The sequence below is a fragment of the Limanda limanda genome, chromosome 5 (assembly GCF_963576545.1).
Source record: "Limanda limanda chromosome 5, fLimLim1.1, whole genome shotgun sequence".
In the NCBI taxonomy this organism is placed as follows: domain Eukaryota; kingdom Metazoa; phylum Chordata; class Actinopteri; order Pleuronectiformes; family Pleuronectidae; genus Limanda; species Limanda limanda.
In genome coordinates, this window is record NC_083640.1 from 24,256,720 (window position 1) to 24,282,936 (window position 26,217).

The 26,217-nt window shown below is 40.8% G+C and overlaps 1 protein-coding gene across 2 annotated transcripts in view; it reads right to left on the reverse strand.

Annotated features, from left to right (window-relative positions):
* Window positions 1–18,787: 18,787 nt before the first annotated feature.
* Window positions 18,788–26,217, reverse strand: part of ksr2 (kinase suppressor of ras 2) — a 96,142-nt gene continuing 88,712 nt past the window's right edge. For both annotated transcript variants that reach the window (XM_061071840.1, XM_061071841.1), the window contains 5 exons: window positions 25,057–25,153; window positions 24,838–24,971; window positions 22,442–22,576; window positions 20,966–21,095; window positions 18,788–18,934 (listed from right to left, as the gene is read on the reverse strand). In XM_061071840.1, coding sequence (XP_060927823.1) covers window positions 18,788–18,934; window positions 20,966–21,095; window positions 22,442–22,576; window positions 24,838–24,971; window positions 25,057–25,153 — 643 coding nt within the window. The remainder of the gene's footprint in view (window positions 18,935–20,965; window positions 21,096–22,441; window positions 22,577–24,837; window positions 24,972–25,056; window positions 25,154–26,217) is intronic.

Below are 26,217 nucleotides of genomic sequence, written 5' to 3' on the forward strand. Positions count from 1 at the left end.
CACATAACAGCAGTGTGAAGGATTCAGGTGTGACTCACATGGAGCGCCATCATCAAGTGGCTGCAACAGTGAACAGGAAGATACGGGCTGAAGGGGGGGGGCTGGAGGTCCGAGGCCGGAAATGGACGACAACACGAAAGGTGGATGGTGTCGAGTCAGAGGTGCAACTGTAACAAAGCTCCTAAATATGATATGAACTGTTCTTGTGCCGCAGAATTCCCCTTTGGATGAAAACTTAAAGCCACTCTTAGAATAATGGCAGTTTGTTTTTGTAGAATTTATTATAATTTATTCGCGGCCTCTTTAACCTTCCCCAGAGCGGGTGACATGTTTCCCAATCCCCTGAAACAGGTGTGATTACATCAGAGATGAGCATGGGAACCTGTCACACATTAACACTGGCTCCTATAAAAAAGTGATAGATCATAAAATGGAATTTCAATGTTAGGGATCGTTATCCCATAAACCACCAACTGTATTCCTTATGAAAAGTGCAACACTGACATTGGGCATTGAAACTTTCAACATGACGGTTAACTATCTGCTTGTGAAGTTGAACCAACCACATTTAGCTGCAGGTGTTGAAACTGTGCCAAGATCCTTTACATCTACCAGAATGGATTCCAACTTCCTCTTTAGATTTCCACTGAAGGAACAAGTAACATTTCCCATGATATGTGTAACAAGGAGCCTTTGTTCCACTGACTTCCCTGTGGAGCCCTTCAAAGTGTTTCTGAACAAACTCAAAAGCAATAGTCTGAGCAAAGACTGTGAAATCCTCCGGCGTTTGACCGGACATGACGAAAGTTGATGAAGGAAGCCGTCTCCCACTGTGGTCTCTGATGACTGCTGACATCAAGGTGCTCACCTGCTCTTAAGCCTTCTTTTAAAACTGTCCTCCAGAGGTCTGGGGCCGTGATGACCAGATGCGTTACAATCCACATGAGGCCACTTTCTCCTGTTAGACATTAGGAACTTAACTGCATTGAATGGAATTGAAACACAACAATGGGTTCCATGGGAGTGGCAAACAATTTCAAATTCACAATCTATCGGTTGGCAAACAAGCCCGTTGGTGCAATCTTTTCTGAATTCTCTTTAGCTCTGTGATGGTCTTCAGAGAATTGATGTGGTCACAGCAGACGAAGATAATGGCCCCTGCAAACTTTTAACAAAGATTTCTGTGGGAAAGCAACAACAAAAGCAAATTACTGGGGATGATGTGAACTGGTTAATGCCCATCATCCAGTGGATGCTTCACATTATCATCATACTTTCCATGTCACGTCTTGATGGCTGGCGCTGATTATAACAGCTAAATATTTGCTGTTATATTCAGTTCCAGGCTCAGTGAGAATTTATCGTCATGTCTCAACTGCTCGAACTGTTTGCAAAGTCCTTTTAATGTCAGTCGGAGCTACATCCCCAGTTTATGGTATTTTAATATTCTTTTCTCTTCTATTTACTTTGCATCGGCAACCAATAGACGTATGTATTCATAGCTTTAATTGAATTTAATCATTGACTCACTATATAACATCTCATATGATATGTTTCAAAAATATCTCTTCTACCTGTTGTTTCATTTTTTGACCAAGGATGATGCTGATTGTTATTTCTGGGGTAAAATATTCCTGTGATTTCCCTGTATCAGTGGTTTCCAGCCCTGACTTCCTGCTGGATTCCACTGGAACCGTCTCATCAAGGATTGATGTGCACAAGGTGAAACGCAAGGTGAATCCAAATAAGTGCTAATAACTGTCATTAACTGTAATGAAGTGTGTGTGTGTGTGTGTGTGTGTGTGTGTGTGTGTGTGTGTGTGTGTGTGTGTGTGTGTGTGTGTGTGTGTGTGTGTGTGTGTGTGTGTGTGTGTGTGTGTGTGTGTGTGCGTGCGTGCGTGCGTGCGTGCGTGCGTGCGTGCGTGTCTGTGTGTGTGTGTGTGTGTGTGTGTGTGTGTGTGTGTGTGTGTGTGTGTGTGTGTGTGTGTGTGTGTGCGTGTGTGGTAGGACAGAAAACCAGCGGGAACGAGGAGCTGGATTAGGAGCTGCCGGTTTCGCCTTTTATCTGCTCTTTGAATTTCTAAAGCTCAGTTAATCCAAAACAAAAACACTTTCACACTTGTGTTTGATCATATAGAGAAAAACAGGACTCGTTTTTATCAGCTAAAAAAACTACAACTGCCTCCATCATCTCAACTGGTTCTCATTGGATGCTGCAGAGGAGAGTTTCAGTGCTTACGAGTCCATTCAGATTGCTTTTGAAATCCGCTACTCCTACCATGTAAAAAGCCACTGACATGTTTCAAGATCCAATCATCATTTAGATCCCAAGATGTTGAATCAACAGTTTCTCTTTCAAATGTATGTCAGTTTAATTGGTGATGAAATGTCCACAGAAAACATGAAAAGAGACAAAGAATGATAGAAAAAGAAAAAAGTGTAATTACATGAATTCAACAAGGCCGCTGCCTTCAGCTTTCACACCCAAAGGTTTTTTTTCTTCAGCGAACAAAGCAGATTATATATTATATATTCTTCAGATAAAAAATCTGATTCATATCCACTGCAGATCACACACAATGCACATATCTCCAAAGTGCTCTCACACTCTTCCACATGTTCTTTATTCTGTATTTCTATTCTCCAGGAGAAAAAACAGATGAAAGGCTTTTACCACAGAAGCTGAACCGCACATCATTTTCAGCCGGAGCCATCAGCTGCCGGTGATCAGAGGCAAATGGATGTTTACTTATGTAAAATTAGGACGAGGCAGAAACAATTTCATTTTATGTCCGGTGATTTGCATCCTCTCTCCGAGGACTGAGATTCCAGCGGCTGCATCCAGCAGCGAGGTTTATGAGCCAAGACGCATCTCCGGCCGACACGGTTAGTGCCATGCACGTAATTGTGATGACTGCGTTTCCTGTCCGGACTCCAGCGTCGCACCGAGGCGGCAGCACATCACACCGACTGCCATCCAGCCGAAACTCTCTTTCTGCAAAAAGAAAAACACTGAAAACGGCACAGTGGCACGGCGGTTATCACCGTCGCCTCTCAGCAAGAAGGTTCTGAGTTCGAACCAAAGATTATAAATAAAAACGGTCAACATTGCGGCTCAAATCATCTGGATCTGGATCTCAAACTCCTCTATATTAATGTATGGGACACGGATCAAACTTAGAAGTCAAATGTTTTTCTTCCAGGAAGGTGTCTGTCATTTTAGGAAGTGTCCACGAGATGATTGACGGATGAGACCATCTTCTGAAGCGTGTATCAGTGGGACCTCCATCCCTCGATGGCTCCTGTGCAGACTCTGGCTCCAAAGCATGTCAGAAGATGGTGACACCAGCATCCGGGAATGATTAAGCTTCATTACAACAGCACAACTGGAGGAAGTGGAGACGTATTGTCTCTGTTTGACCAGAGTCTCTCTTTGTGGCGATTGCTTGTCCTCCTCCGTCCCAGCTTCCTCCCTCTGTCCAGAGACATGCAGGTCACATTAACGCTAAATTGTAAATGGACTCTATTTACATCTTGCTTGTTTAGTTTTATTGATCGCTCACATTCACCCATTGACACACACACACACACATTTCTTGCAGCGCTACTATCTGAAGTATAGTGGACGAGGACTATCAGGGGCCAAGGACACTTCTGCATGTGGACTGGAGGAGCCGGGGATTGAACCACCGACCTGTCAATAGATCTTATACTGTTTTAATCATTTTATTCAATTTGATTTATTAGTCCAATATTTTACATACTCACATTCTCATAATTCCCCCTAACTCTATTTTTTAACTCTGGTTTCAGCTTATTTCATTTTTATCCCTTCTCATGTGTTTTAGTATTTTATTGTTTTAACCTTCATTCTATTCATATCTCTTTTATTATCTTATCTTCATCATGTGATCTGCTGGTGCTTCCTCGTTTCATATTGATTTGATTTGGGACAGAGTTTCCTTGGTTCCTGTGTATATTGTTTTGCTCTTTAGGTTGGTGGCTGGTGGGTGGAGGAGTTTATTTTTATCTTTATTACTTTTTATACTGGTTCTCTGTGCGTGTATGAAAAGTGCAACACAAATAAACTCTGACAGATAATGGATGGATTTTGGAATTGCAAACTGAACAGCAGGAATAGAACATCACCATATAAGTTCAGTTGGTCAATATCAAGAGAATAATAAATTAGCTTCAGAATTTAATGTCAAAGGAACATAAGATGCATTAATAGAAACATTAATGATGTCTCGGGGCAAAATGTGAGTCAGGCTGTTTGCTCTTTATTTTAAAACATCAATCTGATCTCCGCACAGACACAAAGACGTAAAACATGGAGTCTGTTAGACAAGGCTGAACATTTCTTCTTCTACTGATAAACTACAGCGGTGGTCGGCCGCAATATAACCAGCTGACTAAATCATTTAAACTTATAGATCAATGGCACATACTATAAAATCTTCACTGCAGATAAACCAGGTAGGATAAACACACAGTTTCCTAAATTCAAAAAGATCTAGTTTGGATAAAAACAAACAAACGACACAAAAGTATCACTCAAAGTTTTTTATTGACAATTTTTCTTCTTTTTTCTGGACAGTAGAACAAACCCAAATGTTGCACAAAAAACACAAACTTTATATCAAGGCCTGCAAATTGTAACTCGTCGACATTCAGTTGAACGGCAGAAACTAAATCATTTCTGGAAGGGTAGAAAACTTTTTTATAAACTTTTACTGTACAAATTATACAAATGAAGATCCATTACAAGCTTCAATGACAGATATGCTCTTTCGAGTAAGGACAGCATCACGTGTTGCTTTTGATAATATCAAGATGGATGATGTCGATGATGACGTTGAAGGTGGGATTTGTCAAAATCAAACTTAGGGACCTGGACGGGGAGAAGATGCAGCAAAGCATTTTGGGTAGAAAATGTCAACAACGAATGAGGCAAAACGACATGAAATGGTTTTACAGAGGGATGAGCCCTGGACACTTCTCCTGTACAGCGCATGGTGTCGGTTCAGAGGATGATTCAGAGCAACATGACGTGAATCAAAAAAACTTAGATCAGCCGTGAGCAGCTGTTGTCAAAAGAAAAGGAGGTTATACTGTATGTTTGGGCTAATCTGCTCGTGGCGAACAGGAAGAGCTGCTTGTATTTGACATCATTCTGTACATTCTCAAGTTTGATTTGATGACATTTGAGATAGAGTCACCTTTTACAAGTTTCCGAGCAAAACATGGAACAAATAAATGGTGACAGAACTGCTGTGAGAAGCCCTTTCACTGTGCTCCCTTGTATAACAGTCAAACTGAGCAGGATTTCCTGGTGTTTCTTTCTGACCAACGGAACAAGGGACCCCCCCGCGCTCAGAGCTGAATGTCTGGAGGAGTCAGTTTGGAAAATATCAGCTTTTTCTCCGCTGATTCCCTGCAGAGACTTTCACATCTACCTTGTTTGGTCTGGACCTTTGGACTTTTCAGCTTAAATCAAAACAAAATAACAGTTGTTAAAGCTTCCTCAGACCAACAGACCAAAGTTTAGTCACACCAAAAGAGGTGGTCTCGGTCCGAATCAAGCTGAACCATGGTTTGTTTCTAGTGTGAAAACAGACTTTCAGACCACTGACAGGAAGTTGAGACAGCATTAAACAATATAAGAAAAAATACTGAATCAGGTTTAGATGTTTGAATGAAAAGGAGTTTGTTTGGTGCATTGGAGCTAGTGTTAATGTAGTTTCTCTCAGACATGCACTGAAAGATGATATCAAAAGTGAGACCATGTAAGAAAACAGCAGGAGAGTATCTGTATCTGGAGGATTCACCGCGACCCAGTGGGTGTGTTGATGATGTTTCTATCACGCGGTGCAAGCAAATGAACGAAAACAATTCAAATATCTCCGGTTGACAAAGCGACTTTTTTAGTCTCGATAGGATTTCTGTGTTGTTGTGAACGTGTGTTTGCGGAGAATCTCCCGCTGTTTAAGACCCAGGAGTTCACGTCTTAAAACGGCAACAACATAAACAGAACGGAAATGGAACGAGTAAACTGACACTTGGAAGTCAAACGCTCGCCTGACAACGAACCAATCGAAGTCAAGTACAGCTTAGACGCAGCCAATCGTAGGTGATGACAACAGAAGGTCTTTAGTCTCCCCCTTGAATTACAATGTGAAACCAAAACTAACCAAACCAGATGGGAACAAAGATGTGAACCTGGATTGAGACTTTCAGGTGTGAAAACGCCCTCGGATGAGAAAATTTTTACATGAGAGTCACATCAGTCGCCCACAAATTTCTGGCATTAAAAGATCAAAGCCTTCGGGAAAAGTCTCCGGCCTGTCGTTGCTCGTCATCGCCGCTGTCGGCAATCAACCGTGAAATATTCCCCAGCAGGAAAATAAACACCTCTCTCTACCGTCTCATCTGCATGGATCCACTGAGCCCTGTATCTGTATCACCTGTGAATATTTTGAAGAGCTGGAGAGAATTGGGTGAACAGGGGACCTGCAGTCGAGTGCAGCCTTTCTTCTCATCTGAATTATGTGTTTTTTTCCCATTATTATTTCTCCTCTTTTTGAAGTCCTGACACTGTGTTTGATCTCCACAGACGCCTTTTAGCCAAGTGCACTTAATAAGGTTAGGATGCAAGGCAGAGAAACAGGTGTGCACTCATTAAGGAAGCTTCATCGACTAAATCCAAGTGTTGGACCGCGGGGAGAGGACTTTTAAAACTTTTAATTTAGTTTAATTAATATTTTTGATATGTGCTGTCTTCCTTTCCTTCAAATTACAACATGCATATCAGAAATAAAAAGTCAAATAATATAAAATAACACCAATTCAGGTTCACCAGCTAAAACTAACTTCAGATTAAACAGTCCTGAAATCAATCCTCCCTCCACGAGAGTTATAAAATTCAGTTTTGTTGATACTGTCTCAGAGGAGTTTATTTATTTTTTATCGCAGCCTACGAGCCCAATATTAAGACAACATTATCTGTGAATTAGAAACTGTATCTCACTCCTTGTTTGAGTCATCAGATTTGTGAATGTGCACAGGAATCTGCAAATGTGGATTCAGAATCTATATGTTTGTGTAATTAGATTCGTAAGATTCTAAATACACTTTTGCAGATTCCTGTACACATTCATAGATCTCAGCATGCATTCGCAGATTATTTTACACATTTGAGATACAGTTACACAACTCTTTACACATACTCACAAATACTATTGCTACAATACGGGCCCCATAGTGGGCTAAATATCGCAAACACCTCTCTAGTGATAGGTAGTGGTATTACAGGCCTGTAGGTGTAGAGCATACTCTGTGTGAGTATGGCATAGTTCGCGTAAAGACCATGTACTCACATATTGTACATTCTTAGCTAATTAATACTATGGCTATTATCGTACAACGTTATTATGCTTTTGGGTTAGTTATGGTCATCAGCGTTTGTCTGTATCTCAGCGTGAATACGCGGGTGGGACGTGACCCAAAGAGGAACCCATTACATTTTAAATGGATCTGGATAAATTGACAGATTTTTTTACACTGGAGAGATGGAGGCCGCCTCTAGCATACGGAGGTTCGAGTCCTCCTGCCGTGGCCTCGGGTTTGGTACCGACCTCGGTTCTTCTCCCACTTTCTCTCCCATTTTTTATTCGGTCATTAAAGGCCTGAAGAAATATTGTAAAAATGGTTCTACACTTTCCTCTGCCCTTTACTGGTGTTCAGAAACTTTAAAAACACATCAATAATCTTTGCACTTGGGTGACATTATTTTTAATTCCCATTAACATTGATGTTTGTATTGACTCATCCCCACAGTGCTGAGAATTATCCACAACACAATTTACGCTGCTTGGGTAACAGTCGGTTCAGGAAGTTATTAAGCCTTAAAAAGGAAATGATTAAATAAATAAGATTAGTGTGTTTGGTAGGAACCAGCGGTAGGGATTAACACAATGTTTGTTTCAATCTATTCAGGGAATTTGTCCACAATCAGAAACAGAAAGAATATCTTCAGTTTTATCCTTTAATGCCAGAAACACATGTGAAGAGCGACGGTTGTTTTTTCTGCTGCAGGTTTAAAAAGAAACCAGTGGGAGTCTGTGGAGCTGCAGGCGGAGCACGCAACTCAAACATCTCCTCTGTTTGTGCTGCGTGCTCTGCCTGCAGCTTTTATACAAAGGGCCTGTTTTAAAGCAGAGTCACCTTGCACTTTATTTACCTTTACCTCTGTTAATAAACAAATAAAAATCGCGTTGTTAACAGGAGCTGTGATAGTTTGAGACCACGTCGATGCTGTAATCAAACACTCACTTAGCTCACTTTATCGGTAATGAATGCATGATTGTGTGCACATTAGGAGTCGCTATTGTATCACATGGACGCAGGACATACCAGAGCACATCTAATCTCCTGAGTACGAGCTTCGGCATGATCCAGCGGGTTTCATATTCACCAAAGGTAAAGCGAGGACGTGCTGAATCACATGTAGTGGTTGTGGATGTTTATTCGACAGCGACAGACAGACGAATCCTAAGAGTGACTCTCAGGCTGCGTCTGGAGCCCATCGGGAAATTCAGCGAAGCTTCAAGAGCTCTCGTCTGAGATGTTTAATAATCTGCCTTGATTAGGAAATCAGACGTTATTGGAGGATGTGTCTCCTGAATAAACCAAAACATGATTTAAATCTACTTAAAAGTTGCAGGTGTATTTTGTTTTTTCGACGCCCTTAAAATGTTAAATGCAAACTCAAAACTGTTGTGGGCAGTTAATCAATTTAAACAGCACTTTAATTAGTTATTTAACCTTTTGTATTGAACCATATGTCTTCTTTGTTCTAATTGCACAGCCTTGATGTCATTTAACATCTACGTGTGTTGGGGAAAGAATTTGAATAATCAGCTCACTGATTCCCACAAATGCTCACATAGGAATATTCTGTCCAATTATTGGTATTTTAAGTGACTGTCATTCATTTGCTCGGACAGTTTCAACGACCGTGATGCAAGAACGTCTGTGGTCAACAGAAGATTTCAATATAATATTAAAAGCAAATCCCCCAGAGAGGTAAAGAAAGAACTCACTTTCATTCCACGGGATGCAAATATCAATAGAAATAGTTTAACACTTCAGGTATTTCCATTTTTCATCACTCACTGAGAAGAGATTCATTTTTCAGTCTAGACAAATGGGAGAGCTGATTTCTAAGTTAGCAGACCTTGTAATAGAATCAATTAAATCTGAGATTTTCTCTTTGGGATGTTTGATTCGCTCTGACTCCATTCGCTGTCTCGTCATTGTTTTTCCCCACAAGTGACGACTAGAGTTGCTCGAGCTTAAAGATGAGGAACTTTGTTCTGACTTGAAAGTAGATGTGAGATCACAAAAAGCTTTTGTTGTAGTTTTAAAGATGGAGATTCATATCTTTGTTTTCTCAAAAAAGAAGCTGGTTCAGAACCCCGTGATCAACAGGGCACACAAAAATATAAAGAATCACTTCCTCCTTAATAATCGCTGCCGTTGATGAGATGCCCTCGAGCAAGGCACTTAACCTACTGACTTGCACAGATGCAGCTGCTCAGTGGCCACCAGTCGTGATCCTGTGCTGGCAGCTTGCAGATGTGAAAGTCTCTGCAGCTGAATGTCAGACGGTGTTCAGCCTCCACACGTTGTTCAAACTGTTGTTTCGTGTCAATCCTGCCTTTTTGAAATGATGCTTATATATACTTTGTTTTCCTGGTTTGTGAACATGTGATGGTTTTGAGTGAATAAAACTGTTTGTGGTATAATGTCATAGTTTTTAGGAGAGTTCCATGTTGTGGACTATTTTTGGTTACAGGCACAAATAATAGCAAGAATAAAACATTGGTGCAGTAGTAAATAATATGTAACTGATAGAAATACACATTTTGAAGCACAGTGGTCTCTGCAGGTTTCCCGTCCAACAGAAACATTTAAACTTATCGTCCACATTTGTTGGAGTTGGCGATAAACTAAAAAGGTTAATGTTGATAAACTGCTGAAATATTGAAAACCTTAACTTGACGGTTGATATTTTAAATACAGAATTTAAACCATTGGTCATTTAGCTTGGATCCTTATAAGCTTGCAGCCCATCAGAGGACGTCGACCAGATGTACTGACTGTGTTGATCTCGGAATGACTCCTTTGCATAACTTGCACACTCCAGATGTCGTCGTGAACAGACGTGTTGTGTGCGCTGTTGTGACAATGTGTCTCCGGGGCTACAAGGCTGAGAATGACATGTTGCACACTCATGGTATCAAAGAACACGTTTTGCAGGCTGGAGATGAGTTGCAGCACGGCATGAAGGGTGGCGTGTGTGTGGCGCTGGAAATTCCTCAACAGAAAAAAGACAAGGGTGTCATTTTGGGGAAGGGCTTCAGGCATAGAGTGGAGATAGCAAGGCCTCTCTGTTTGAAAGTCTGCGGCGTGTTGGGTCGCCCACTCTGGCAATGTGGGCCACCACTGACCGCTAAAGGGTCCAATCAGGCATTAGGGGGAAATGTGTGTGTGTGTGTATCTGTGTGTGTGTGTCTGTGTGTGTGTCAGAGCTGGAGCGGAGGAGCAGGAAAGGCGAAGGTTGTGGAAGCAAGATGGGGCAATAGAGGAGGGTGGGTGGGTGGGTAGGTGGGAGGGTGGGAGGGCAGATGTGAGCAGAGCTGAGGACGAGCTTCATGCAAAGACATGGTCCCATCGATGGCTCCGTTACAGCCTAGAGCGGGAAGGGGGAGGGAAGGAAAACAGAGATATCATTAAATTTGAAGCCATCTTAACACACACAAACAAACACACACAGACACAGACACGCAAAGTCCTGCAGGACAACAACACTGTTAGCAGACACTGAACAAAGCAGAGCACATGAAATCTAATTCAAAACACATCCCAAAATTGTGTTCGTTTAATTTTGCAGCAGTGAGGAGACAAACTGGTCTGGAGATAAATGCATGAATATGATTCTGCCCCTTGAATGGAAAAATGACTTGTTTCTCCATTTCATCAAAAGAGAAGATATTCTACTAACAGCTGGACACATGCAAACTAAACTGGATGAGATTCAAGGACAAATGCACTTGAATGAAGTTAAAGCTCTTTGGCCGAGTTTGTGTTTCCAACAGAGACAATGTTACACAAGCAGGTTTAATGGTGAAGCGAGCTAACGGCTAAGTGAAGCTGAAACCTCCGTCAGAAGAAGAGAATTCGTGAAGGAGCCACTAGAACAGGAAAAATTCAAATTATTGCACAGACAAAACATTGACAGACACTGATAGAAATGTTGATTTCACTCTGTGGTCTCCGAGATAGGATATCGCTCAACGAGATGTTTTTTGTGCAAATATTGCAGAGTTTGATACAAGTGAAAAATTCCCTTTTTAAGCTTGTGCTTTGGGGAAGAATTGATATTATAGCCTGAACCTTTCAGGGCCTGTCAGGTCATATCACAAAAATTGGTGAATTGTCTAAAAACCTGCACCATTATCGCAATAATTCCACACAGTGATCATTACAAAATCACAAATCCTCGAATGACTTTGACGTCACTGCAAGAAGGAAAGGGACACAGGCTAAATATAGTCCAAGTTCAAATTCAAGATGTAAAAAATTATTCATAGTATTCATCAACACATGCTGTGGAGACGTGAAATACAAACTTTGCATCCAGGAAAACCACGATGGGTCTAAATGGGTCTGAGTGCCAGTGTCGCTGCACATGATCTGGCAGATGGGCCGGCGCGGGGGGGTGCTCGAGGGCAGGACAGGGTCACAGAGGCCATCCTCGCCCATTATGTAAGATTTATTTCGGGGACGTACAGTTCAAACCAGTGTGGGTTTGAGAAGCTGCTGTCAGACAGTCAACCACTCGCAGGCTCTTGAATAACCACCGGCTGCTTGTAACTCTTCCCTCAGAACATTTCACCTGATTTGAGAGCCGCAGTATTTCTAGCATTGGTGGTAAATTTATTTGCTCACGGAATCGGGCCAACAGCTGCGTGGGATTTGTTGTGATGCACATACAGGTGTTGCCAGCTTGTTTCTTAGCCTCCAGGCCCTAACAAGCGTTTCCTCACTGGCACTGCTCTGGGCTCATTGAAGCTGAACCTTCACGTCGGCCCCCCCCCCCCCCCCCCCCTTATATGGCAAATCTATCGCTGCTCGTCTTTCTCTTTCTGCCTTCCAAAAAACCTGCGCTAATGAGATACATCCCTGGCATAATTAGCCACGAGGGTGTCTTTAAATGAATAAAGAGAATCCCACAGTCCTGTGAGGCTGTGTGGCACAGCTACCCCTATGGCTCCAAATTGGCTAATTTCAAAGACAAATACAGTGCGTGTTTCTCTGGACCTACATCGTGTTTGTGAGGTGAACAGTGAAGCAAACTAATTAGCCTCCTTAATCCAACCAGAGTCCTGCAAAAGGGCAGAACTAGCCTGTGATGATTGAAGCAGGATTGTATTCACATGCACGGTGTAATGATCGGAATTTGTCTGGTGTCTCTGTAACATTACTCAACTCGCCTACAGCCATACATGACTTAATGGTTACGTACATTTCCCAAAACATCTCATTATAGTTCAGAAGAAGAACTTGTTTGCACTTGTTGCACTGCTGCACGTGTGTTTGGAGAGAGCAACAGCACAGCAGAGCAAGACCAAGACGTGATTTGTAGTCATAGCCTGTGCAGTAGTGATCATGGTGCGGAGCGAGGTTCCACCCAAACACACACTCGACCAATCACAAGTAAGTCTCAGCTGTTGATTTGGACGCTTCCAGCTGTTTTTATAGCATCAAATAACTAATTAAAACCAAACTTACAGCAACAATTAACAGTTGGACATCAGAGTGATAGGAAATAACCAAAATGTTATTCAATAGTTTGGTTCAGTTCCCATCTGCTAACATGGAGGAGGTAAGGTCTATATCCTTCACTGGGGAGGTGTCAAGTCGTCCATCTTAATAAAGAGTCGTTTGGATTAACTCGGAAAGTTAATTAAAGTCTGGGAATGCCTTGCGACCATTTATTTTGTCCTAGTGGCCAGATGCAGTAGTGCAATAAAAAACCATAATAGAAAAGCAATGTGACACTCAACAGTTACCATTTTAAATGTATAGTGATTATAGTTTTTTTTGTACTTGTTATAACGTTGGCAAAGGAGGGGGACACATCAACAGATGATAGATATATTTTAGTTTGTGACAAATATGGTCAAATGTTGTTATTTTCATCACAGCCGTGTTTAATTTGAGATGAGACGATCCTGTCGCCCGATGCCAATCAGTACGTTGTGAACAAAGTGTACTACATGTAGGCCTAAGTGTAAAAATCCAATTTACTTCAAAGCTAATGTCACTTTTGCTGGACAGTGACCCCTGTGACCACAAGAGGTAATTACAGGAGTGCACATTTCACCAAATTTCCATTGTCCAAATGGTTCTTCAGTCATGTGACCACAGGTAACCATGAGCAGGTCAGCTTCCATAGATGAAGTCTTATCAACGACATTGTTGTTTCTTGATTGTTTCCTTTATAACCAGCTCACATACAACAATCAAAAAAAATGAATGAAAGTAATAAAATAGAAAATGGTGACTGGAAATAAAACATCATGAAGAGATTGAAGGGTTTCAACTGAAAGGTCACATGCCAACATCAAGACAAACAAACAAATATCTTCTGATTTATTTTAGGCAATCCTCATCTTTCTGTTTTAATTTTCTTTATATTCTTTCTTTGTTTCATTCATGTTTTAAACTGGTCTGCTTTTAGAAAATCCTCGAGTGTTTTGTTGTTTCCTCACCCCCCCCCCCACGCCCACTGAAACTATAAATACTTAAATGATCTCCGCACAGTTCAAGTACATGAGCATGTGTCTGTGACGCTTTCATTTCCTCTGGATTAGTTTGGGAGTTATGCTTCCAGTGCTTATTGACAACATAATTGAACCTGTGCCTAAATTGTTTGTACCCATTTTAATTATCCCTTATTGTTTTCATTTTTATTCTCTACATTAGAATTTCCTGTAACAAGAAACGTGCCGAACCGAATGAAGTTTTAACAAGAAACTCGACAGAAACCAAACATTCATGCTCTGATGGGCTCCAGCCTCCATGAGATTGGGTCATGTGGATTTGTTACGCTCCAGTGGCCAAGGCTGGACTTCAGAGGTGGAGGTAGAGGAGGAGGAGGAGGAGGAGGAGGAGGAGGAGGAGGAGGAGGAGGAGGAGGAGGAGGAAGAGGACTGTGCAGGTAGAGCTTTTATCAATCTGTCTATTTATTTATGGTTTCATATTTTTCTGCTTCGTGCCCTCAATAACTTTCCGTCTTCCACCGGTGAGTCAGGCCTGACATCGTGTGCCACACACACACAAACAGTCACCGTCATCGGTGTGTTCGCTCCTTCACTTAGGACTAAACAAATACAAGAGGATCACATCAGATCTCTGGGTTTTATCTGTTTGAACAGATTTCTCTGAAAGGAATTCCTCCCTGTTGCCTCTGATCTAATTAAGCCCATTACTCTTTCTATATTACTTGTATATTTCACATCATTTATTAAAAACTTCAATTATGAGCCTGTATTAGAGCCAAAGGGGGAGTGTTGTGTGGGAGCACATTTTTCATCTTTAACAAAGGTTCAGACGTTTATACTTTAAATTAATTAAGGGGATTTACTATAAGGAGGTCGAAGTTGAGGCTGAATTGGTGAACCACTGCTCAACTCAGTCCATGAATATGATGGAAACAGATTCTCTAATAGGAAGCATAAACCATTAAACCTCATTCATAGATGTCTGGACCTCAACACAACAGTCTGACTAGTAGAACTTAATGTGGTGAGTCTCATCATCTTCATTGTGAAGCCTAAAAACACAAAGTTGTATTGAAAGGACATCGGTTTAAACCCATTTTCACCCTAAATGTTTGATGAAAATCCAGTTTATATACTGATAAATAAAGATATAAAGATTCCTATGCCTATAGAAACTATTTTATCTTTTTAGGTCACTGATTCAGCTGCAGATTGCCTGCTTGTATATCTGCTTGCTGCAGAAGCAACACTGTTAATGTTAAATAGATGTATAGATGTATTTTATCCAAAACATTTGTGATTTACATTATCTTACTTGAGTTTAGGGTCAATTAAAGTCATGAAAAAAAGCCCTGTCCAAAACCTATATCATAATAAACATATGAAACTGTCTGGAATCTTTAACTCAAATCAAAACAGAGTATAAATATTTTAAAGCGTCAGAGAATAAAAAACTATATTTTGGTCATTGTGTTACAGCACCTTTTAGTATTTAGATTTAAAATTCGCAAACTGTACAGTACTTGACAAGTAATCATAAATGATTAAAACAACTATTTAGGTGGACGGTGCTGACTCACCGCCACAGGAAGTTGTGTTAAAAAGTCCAACCAAAGTAAAATATGGAGAAGGGGTTGACTAAGATAAAAGATGACATAAAGGAAACAGAAAACGTCCAAAATGAAAACATCTTTTTATTGTCATACACTTTGTAAATGATGAGTGCAAATAAAAGAGCTTGTGATTAAAATCTACTCATCACGAAGCCATGGACCATAAGGCATTATTAAATACAAGCGTCTTGTGGCTATCAATCTACAAATACAAGGACAAAAAAATCAAGGGGGAAAGAAACGACACAGCATCGACGATAATGCAATAGAGAAGAAAAATGGAGAGAAAGAAATTCAAATGAACCGAAAAAAAACAACCAAAAAACACAACACAATTTGTACATTCAAAAGAAAGAAGTCAAAGATTTCACAAGGAATATTGGTTTTTACGGCAATTGACGATAAAACATACTCTACAATCTGTTATATACACTTGGCACTAATGTTTGGATCTTTGATTGTTGTCCAGTCAGGGCGTAATCTCGAGCATGTGCACAGGTCTTTTTTTTTGTATTATTTATATGCGAACGTCTAATCATTTATATAGTCTATAAATATACTGAAACAATCCCAAAGAAAGATGTTTGAAAAGTTTTGCAAAGCCTGACGTAAAACCTCTTTAGGTATTGAGATCAAACTGCTCAATGGACAACAGCTCATCAGAAAAATGCTCACATATATATATATAAATATATTTATATATATATATATAGTGTCGAAGGAGTATTTCTTTTTCATAACAATAATCAATCTTTGATAGTCCATCTCATGCACTTGAAAGTTGTAAACAGTACAAATATAAATGATCCACTTACAATATTTGAATCCCAGCAATTCCAAAATAGACAGACAGACTCCAAAAAAACAGCAGCAGATTGTTTGTATGCATTTTCCAACACTGGCAGATGTGTAAATAATGACGTGGGAATGGTTATTTAACATGACTGGATTGTCTCCGTGGATTTGACGTGGATCGGGAGAATCAAAAGCAGTTTACAGCTCAAGTGACGCCACGACTTTGAATTCACAATGATACGACTCCGTTTTGTTATATCTCTACAATGTACATTTAAAATATATTAGGATTTACAGCGTGAAGTAGAAAAATGGCCTGGGGTGGTCGTCCTGATATGTCTTTTTCTGATATGTTAAAGGGACAGTTCGGCCAGATTTAAGTTACGTACTTGTTTCTTTTTTTACTTTATAATCCAAGAAGTCATTTCAATCTTTAGGGTTTGCACAAATTAAAACTTTAAATCAAGTTAGTCCTACGGAAAACTTTTTTTAGCAGTGTTGCAGTCAAGACAGGTACCAAATACAAGATAAATGTTTGTTTTTTTTACAAAAGTTTGGTCTCAATAAGTTTTTTGATGCTATAAAATCAGGATGAAACATCACGATTGACAGCTGAGACTTTTACGGGGAACTTGTAACTAGTAAACCTTTAAATTATGTGAAAAGTGCAAGATGTTCTGCAACCATACTCAAGATATATTATCCCCCTTTGCAAACAATGAGAGGAAAGTGAAAATTAAGTTCCATCTTTATATGGAGAATGAAAATCTTTCCAAAAATGTGGTTAAGTGCCCCTTGAGGCATATTTAGTGATAGAATTTAATAAACTTTTACATGTCTCAGAATGGTTGATACGATCAAAGAAATTAAGAATCACAAAAAGTTACTTTTGAAGTTTCAACCAGACTTTTTCACTTGTATGGACCCGTGTTTGCCTCGAAGTTAGAATAAGTATCTTAAGAGATGCAAAAAATGGCATTGTCTTAATTAAAAGTTGAATTTATGAGCGATAAAATTAAACCTGGCTCGATTCAGTTGCCAGAAGAAATTTTACTGCTTCAGTCTCATTTAGCCTACAAAGACTGTAGCTAACGGTGACTAATGTTAGCTACTGCTAGCAAATTTTGTATTAACACTGCGACTGATATTTAAAGTGTGTTTTAATTGAAAGTGACTACAACACTGCTTTTAGGAAACACCAGACACATTTGAACTTGCCAAAGAGCAAACCCAAAAGTTTACTTTGACTTCTCAGAGTTTTCGTTTGCCCTCTTAAAGCTCATGTGCTCTCCCTCGACGCGTCTTAACAGTCACATCTTCACTGAAGTAGGATTTTAAAAAACCTGCACAGATCTAAATCATTTCACTCCTCAGATCCAGATCTTTAATCCATTTGAAACTAATAAAACTAATATTTTTCATATACTACGCAGAAAACTATTCACTAGTCATTTTCAGTACGGATTAGAGTCTACATAGTTCATATGGATTTACTGAACTGATTTCCATCAGCATCTATTAGATTCTGTATCCATCAATAGCTATTTAAAGCAAATCATATACATGTATTTCTGGGGAGGGGGAGGGGCTCAGTGGCAGCAATTCATGGAGGGTAATTAGTTCTGCAAGTTGGCGAGGGATACATTTCAAGTGTCAGCATATTTAACAGAACAGCGTCGAGTGAGGGACGTCCTGGTCTGACCAGCGGGTTCTCCCACACCCCCCCACCCCAACCCAACCTCGCCCAAAGGCTTGATATTGTTCAAAACTTCTCGCTTATGTTCACAGGCAAGTTTCAAAGCTGATCAGAGAAACAGTCTCCCATCAAAGAATAGAGCCGACACGTCCCTGCAGCAACAGGGACGCTGGCTTGTTCACATTCAAATGGTTCGGTGTAAATAAGAGGACATCGTAAGTAAGTCAAATAAATCTTCTGAGACAAACCTGGGGACAGACATCCACACATGAGGCCATGAGGTAACACGGACAGAATGGTCTACACAGTTGACACACATAAGAAATGGCAGAACAATGCAATGGAAATATACAATGTCTTACATTCATTCAAAAACAAAGAAAGACATGAGAAGGGGGCGGGGGGGATCAGAAATCTACATTTGTTGTCAAACGTGTTTGAATAAGTCCGAGATGGTGTGAACAGGTGAAGGTTACAAGCGAGATACATCCAGGAAATAAATCAAATATTATGAAGGGAACAAGTCACTGGTAAAAGACAGAAAATATAAAGGAAGGATCTCCAGTCTGGTTCAAATCAAACCAAAGAAAGTGTGAGTCCCGACTGCTTCGAGTAAACCGGACAGTCGACTTATCTGTACACACACATGCCAACATTCCATGAAAATACACACAGCACGGGCAGTTTTCATCACTGGGCTGGCTTTTGGATTCAGTGCATTCTTTAAGGAGGTGGGCTATTTATGTAGAGTTATGGCGGCTGACTTTTAAAAGTTGCTGATTGTTTGCTTTGTTGTTGTTTTTCATTTTTTTTCATTGCGTCCCTATAACTCATTTGACATACTCAGCTGACTTCCAGAAGTGCCCTGGGTGGGAAAGGCGGCGGTTCCGTTTTGGCAACTTTTCCAGTAAATCTACGAGCTTGGAGAAGCTGGGTCGCTCGTCCTGCTTGAATGCCCAGCAGAGGAGCAGAATGTCCTGGAGAGAGACGGAGATGAGAGGAAACTGAGTTATCAAACATCATATTTCATCCGTTATGTATTCTGCAGCCACACAATTAACGTAAGTGGTAAAATTCACTTACATCAGTATCACAGGTTTGGTTATTTTCGCTGCAGTCACATTAGTTAACAAACAAAACATTGTCCTTTGTCGGTAAAATTTTATTTATTTCATCATTCTGTCTTCCTGGTTTGGCTAAAAGAGGGAGGAGCCTGATAAAATACGAAGTCCAGGAAATGGACAAGATCAAGTGCTGCATCAGCGTGTGGGGGGATGTTTATATTTTAATAAGTTTTACATGTCGGCTAATTTGTTTTTATCATTACCAAATGGTCTGATCAGGCAGCTTTCCCCTTTGTGTCTTTTATGTTAATGTCTTATTTTATTTATTTCTTTTCGAGTAGAGTCCTGTTTGTTGACCTCTATTAATTCAGTCATCCACTTTATTTTTCTCCTATTTGCTGCTTCTGAGATAATAAAGGGTGCGCTGCTACACTAATCCCCAGAAGTTCCTGCTGTGGGCCTTCAAAATAAGACAAACACGGCAAAATAAAAGAAATATAGTTCAGCCAGCGCTGAGCCAGGGTAGCAGCGAGCGGAACCTTGTTTCGCTGGATTCGTTTGATAACCTCCAAGGCAGAATTCCACCGGGTGGCAACATCTTGAACTAGCAACTCTTCTTGCTGTCCTTGTGCAGTTTGCTGTGCTTTCATTCAGATGGGACTTATCATTTGACGGGCTGTGTTTGAAGCGCGACGCTGGCAGCTTGCTCGAGGAGCTGAATTTTCTTCCGCACACCGGATGTAAACAAAGCTGCTATAACTTCGTTAAAATATTTTATCGCATTAATCTAGGTCACAATAATCTCATAGATTAACGCTTTAACTTTGACAGCCCTAATATATATATATATATTAAAGGAAATTACTTCATTTCATGGATTTATTTCCTGAAAATGGGTATTTTCTAAATAGATGAACTTAAAGATCTCAGGTTATAAAGTGATGTGCGGTGAGATGGATAAGAAGTAACACCTGCAGTCAGTTATAGTAGTTTTACTTGGTCACTGACACAGTCAGGACTCACAGCCATAGTTGACCCACACGCAGCTCACAGAGGGAATAAGGCACATGAAGTATAAAAACTATTTTTTATACCAAAAGCATGGAAACCTGTGGCTAAACTAAAAGGTTGGAGACTTGTCTGCTGTGCATTGGGCTCTGCTGCCTGTAGTGAGTCATCACCGAATCAGCACGAGGTTGGTGGAGAAATGTTTGCTCACAGTGGCTCGAGACCGGCAGAGTTTATCAGCCACTTAGAGACTGAGCACACGGAATTAGAAGGTAAAGCTCCTGATCAGTTCGGATGGAGGCTGCTGGGGGAGTTTCAAGGAGAAAGAGAAGAGAGGAGAGGGGCGGAGGAGTTTCATCAAGGTGAAGTGAAGACAACCAAGGACTCAGACCTCATACATATAAGACAGGAGAGGCCGGTACCACCAAGGGAGAGGACTTAAAAAACCCTCCAGAGATCCAAATTACCTCAGTCCTTCAGGTTTTTAATCAATTTCACACTATTAAAAAAAAATTGTTTCATACCCTACACAGAAAACTAATGACGTGTTCAGTACTTTGTCCCTGATTAGAATCTACACTGCTTATCGATTTAATCGCTGCAGGGACTCAACTGTTGCCAGCTTTAGATTTTTTTGTCAGCATCTATTATATTCTGTATCTATCAATAGCTATTTAAAGTAAATTCTATACATTAACGGTGAACTGAAGACAACCTTGGACGCATACCTCTTACACATGACAGGACAATACCACCAAGGGAGATGACCTTGGAAAACCCTGGTTTATAAAAATAACTCAGACCTGACCCTTGTAAGCACATATATACATATAAAATATATATAAAGCAAAGCAAAATATCTATATCAGAGTTTATTGAAAATGTTGGTACGAAATTTGTGAAAATGTTTAAAAGAACGTGTGAATTGTAACTTACTGATATTTCCTTCCCCATGCCGGTTTGGGCGAGGTTGGGCTTCATGCCGCTGCCGATCTGCCATACGATCACCTCCGCTGGCTGACTCTTGTAAGGCCACTCACGTGCGTGTAACTCGTACCAGATGGTGCTGGGAGGAAAGAGGAAGAGAGCGAGTGTGAGAGAGAAATACCACTGTCTTTAAAACGCACTTCGTGGAGGGTTCACATCCCGGCCAGTGCGAACACTAACAGGCCCGAATCTCAGTCACAACAAATGTAAAAAAAAATTCAAACCAAATGGTTTTGTTCACTTCTCAGTTGTTTGCAAGGCTTCTGCATGAGTGGATCTGTGCAGAAACGTCCTTTTCCCGAGGATGAACGTTGCCTTGAGCACCAAGTTTTTTAAGAAATGTCATCCAGACATTAAAGAAACAACACATTCTTAATTACTGCTCATGCAAAATTAGCATACCCACACTCCCCATGCAGATAAGTGGTTGTTTTCATTCTCCTCCAGCACGTCAGGTTTGAGTGGTGTAAAAATAGCTCTTTGCCAGTAGAAGGGGAAAAAAACATGACGGCTGATTGTTGATGAATATGTAAAACGGCCTCGGGGGTCACCTCTAGGTAACGCAAGTTCTAACAGAGCAGCTGGACATTGCTCGCCAGCACTGCACTCTTCCCTTTGAAATGATATAGTGATGAAACCTCCATATGGGGGACCATCTGAAAATGCAATTGTGTTAGGAGGCAACAGAGCAGGGTCCACGCCCACAAAGGATTCAGTAATGGCAGCGGAGGAAGGACTGGAGCCACTGGGATTTTTAATCAACTTAGGACAAATATAACATTTTAAATGGGGAGAGGGAGGCCACCTCGGATTGGGAGGAGTCAATATTCAATAACTAACGGAGCAGGGGAACGTTTGGGTCAAAAGGTGTCAAATCTCATGTATTTTTGACAAAAGAAAGACAAAATCACGATTATATCAAACTTCGACATTAGACCAGAGCTTCCTCTGCAGCTGAGAAACCCCTTCACCTCGGAGCCCAGATGTAAAACCTTCCATTGGACTAAGCTCCATCGGAGGAAACCACTTCATTTATAAACCCGTCCCCTCCACTCTTCGATTCACTCCCACTGTGTAATCAGACCGTTGACGTTTCCTCAACATTCACACGTTTTCCCCCTTTTCCTGCAATTGTCTAATCAGTTTAATATTCCACAGTGTATCTTGGTTTGTGTCGTTCGATCAACTGAGCTCACACACCTCCTGTCGCAGTCCCGTGGGAGGATCTTATCAGTGAGGTCTTTATCTACCTCAGTGTGTGTCTCCAGTGTGTTGCAGCTGTCAATACTTATTTGTGCCTCCATCACAATCAAGGCTCGATTCATGAAGGACATGTGCTAAGTCAGGGGAGCTTGGATAATGTGGGATTTCTCCTGGAATCAAGTGGGATTTTGGGGTTTGTAAATCCTTTCGGCAAACACTCACCCAAAAGCAAAGACATCTGACTGTTTAGAGAAGGGAAGCTTGTCTTCTTCTGTGTCCGGAGAAAGCTGCTGCATGATTTCCGGGGCCAGGTGACATAGCCAGCCGTTGGGGATCCTCAGCTTGTCTTCTCTCCGGCTGCAGAGCAAAGAAAGAATGTGGAGACAGAAACGTGTGAGGGTTCATTGATCCACTCCATCCTGCAGCCAAGACACTGAAAAACAAATGCTGCAGAATCACGAGAAGATAAGTCAAGGATGTTTTTAAATGATTGTTTCAGAAAAGTGTAAACACTTGATTATTGTTGTTTTTATCTCCAACATCTTCTTATAGTTAATTCAAATGTGTCCCTTAACCCTCCCCTGACTATATCCGGGTTTAAAGTATAGGCTAGCCTCTTTTATACCCTGGGTATAAACTGGAATAGCCCAGAATATACCCAGGTTATAAAACAGACTCGGCTATTTCATACCCTCCTAGGCCTGATGCTCCGGATGTAGATACGAAGATAACAAAAACATTATTTTCTGTGATTTTACACATAAAAACATACACTTACCTGGATTATATACTGTAACTTTAAAGAAAAATAACGTTTTTTTTACAAAATGGGTCTAATGCCATCTGGGTTTGATTAAATTAAATAGATTAAATCAAATTTGCACTAAATGAAAGCCACAACATCAACAACACACTCATTGCTTCCACCACTAAAAAACATTTAGTTTAGCTTTACACAAAATGACTGGAAACAGCTCTGTGCTGATGTAAACACATCCAGCTCCTGGAAGCTCTTACACAGACAACAACACATTTTATTACCAGTTACAGAAATAGAAACGTGAACGTGACCAGTTGGTTTAACTGGGAATAACGCGTTCTGTTTATTTTGTGGGAAACAGCTGCTGGGTCTTGTTGTTAACTATTACAACCTGATTATGGAGCCTTAGTGATGTGGTAAAGCTGATGTTTGACCTATTGACATGGCCAGGCTAGCGGTTCCCCCCTGTTTAGAGTGTTTATGCTAAGCTACGCTAATTAACTCCTGGTTCTTAGCTTTATAGTTACTTATCGCTCTTATTATCTACGTCTCAGCAAAAGACCAACTCAGACTATTTCTCATAGAATAAAACAACTGTTGACACTCTACGTTATAAAAAACTATTCAAATATCTTAAAGAATCATAAATAAATTGTGTATTATTTTTGTGGTAATGTTTTTCTCTTGAACCGGAGCTGGACCATATGGCCAAAAATGTATCATTAAAGTACGTGTTTTACCTCCTGTCTGTAAACACATTATATGAATATAGATTGCACTTTTGTTATATTGATTAAATTTGTTTGATTGCTCAGTTTTCATTTAATCTTAATTTAACTCGTCTCAGCGAGATTTTTAATCTCTTTGTCAAGAGACATTAACATTAACAACTAGTTCTTAATTAAAATAACTACAAGAAGCATGAGAAACACCAGATAACAAAGATTTAAAATCACCTGGAGGAACGTAAGACTTTAGCTGGAGGACAGATTGCAGCTCGTTCCATTTAAAAGGTGCAGAATGACTGATTAATAATAGAATGATTTGTAAACTATATGAATAATTAAGTTAAATAAAGTGCATGAGGGTAAATATCAGTGTGAATATAACCCTGCTGCTATGAAGGACTGGCTGCAGATGTTGTGGGTGTCTTCAGACGGCTCACTGTGCAGCTCTCTGGTCTGTGACTGAAAATCTCTCTCCACCTCTGGACGCTTGATTAAAAGTCTCTGTGAGGTCGAGCGGACACAACATGTGATCACTGGTGGACTCAGCCGCGACATGGAGCATTACAGAAAATAGACCCTATTTCTCGGTTAAGTCTGGGGGGTTAGTGTGTCGAGCTCTATGTGGATTTTCTCAGTCTAAAGACTTGAAGATTTAAAGTAAGGTTCATTGGAGACCTCTCAGCTGGGATCTAGTCCATCCCATACTACCCTCACACGATAAGCAGGATAGATAATTGATGGATGGACAGACTAAGAAGAATATACTGGTGTGACTGGTGTCTAAGGGATTGATATATTTCCTCTTCACATTAAATCTGGTCCTATTGAGAGATTGAATTTCAGATTCAATCCACCACATCACAAACACAAGGTTGGAAAACTGTAGAGAGCAGGATAGCCTAGTTACTTTTATTTCTGTCAACAATGACTGAACGATTCTGAAGAGCCGCTTTAATGGAAATGGATGGAATTTGTGGCTGATATTACAAAAGTCTCAAAGGTTACAGATGGAGGCCTTCAGTGCTTCAGAATTTCACCAGTTTCGTCAGCTCTGTTATAACAACGTCAGTCTGACACACAAACTCCAGCAGAAAGTGCTCGTGTCTCCCATGTTTATTGAACATAATTACCTGCCAGCCTGCAGAACCCCAGATATGGTGAAGAGTCCGAAGTCGGTGATGACGACTTTTCCGTTGTCGTAGAACACGTTCTTGGACTTCATGTCTTTGTGTAAGATCCCCTTAGCGTGGAGGTAGCCCATCCCCTGAACACAAAGACAGATGTGAGTGCTCTGCAGCACGCCGGGTGCCGACGCCGTCCTCCGCAGAATCAGACCTGAGTTGTTTTACCTTCACCATCTCTTGTGCAATCTGTCGGGTCTTGTTAACATCCAGCACAACCTTGGCATCCCGCACCACCGAGTAAAGAGTCCGGCCTTTACACAAGCTGAGAGAGGGAAGGGGAGAAACACACAATCAAATATTAAACCACTGTTCTGACCTCAAAACACAAATTTCAATCACAAAAACCAGCTGATGAAAAAATGGTGATCAATCATCATTACTTCCTCTTGGTCTAATCCCTTAATGGGTGTAATGGTTTTTGCATTTACCACAGATGTCAAAGTAACAGGTGGTGATGGTAAAAGCATGAAAAATGTTATATTATGCAGCGACAAATTGAGCTTAGATTTGCTTAAAGCTTTTATTCTGTTTTTAAATATCAGGGGACACAAGATACCTTTTATCTTGTCAGTTCACACATGACCCGACACTGAAGGTAATCGGAGCGATTTCAAGTTGGAGGTTGATCTGAATCGTTTATCTGACCAAATTATCCTGTAGTGTGACAGGTTCACAGACATTATCTTAATAAACCTGAGCCTCCCTGATTTCATAAAGTGAATATGATTCAGAATTGTTGAGGCACGTGAAGTAAGAGGGGATAGCGATTGGGAAAGTGAGCAGAAATCCACAATAGTCGATGAGAGCTAAGAGCTTGTTTAATGTGTCCCGGTGTTTCCTCCATGTTTGTTTTTACTCTGAAGTGCCATTTAATAATGCAAGTTGAGTTCCCAAGGCTCTGGAATCCCCACTCGGAAACAATTTTGTATGTAGTCCTGCGTCTTGTTGCTCAAATCGAGATGTGGTTAGGAGATAATATGTCATCGTTCTGAACTGAGACACCGGCCCCCTCTCTGTGCCAGGGCGAAGCTGTTAAACTGCGGTTCATGAAGATGGTGTCATATTTCTGGAGGGGTGCCATCACCACGGTGTATTAATAGACCGCTCCACAGCCCCCCCCTTGTCTCACAGCTGACGCCCTCAACCCTGGCTGTGCCACGCAGGTGACCAACAAAGGACCTGCAGCCAACACTTCATGCATATTCATCACCCAACAACCGCCTGACAGCCAGCGCATTCTCAGCAGCTCTCTTCCCTCTGGGTCTCCTCGACAAAAGGAAATGCAGCTGGTGCTTCACTGTCACTTCACTTGAAAGGTAACAAACT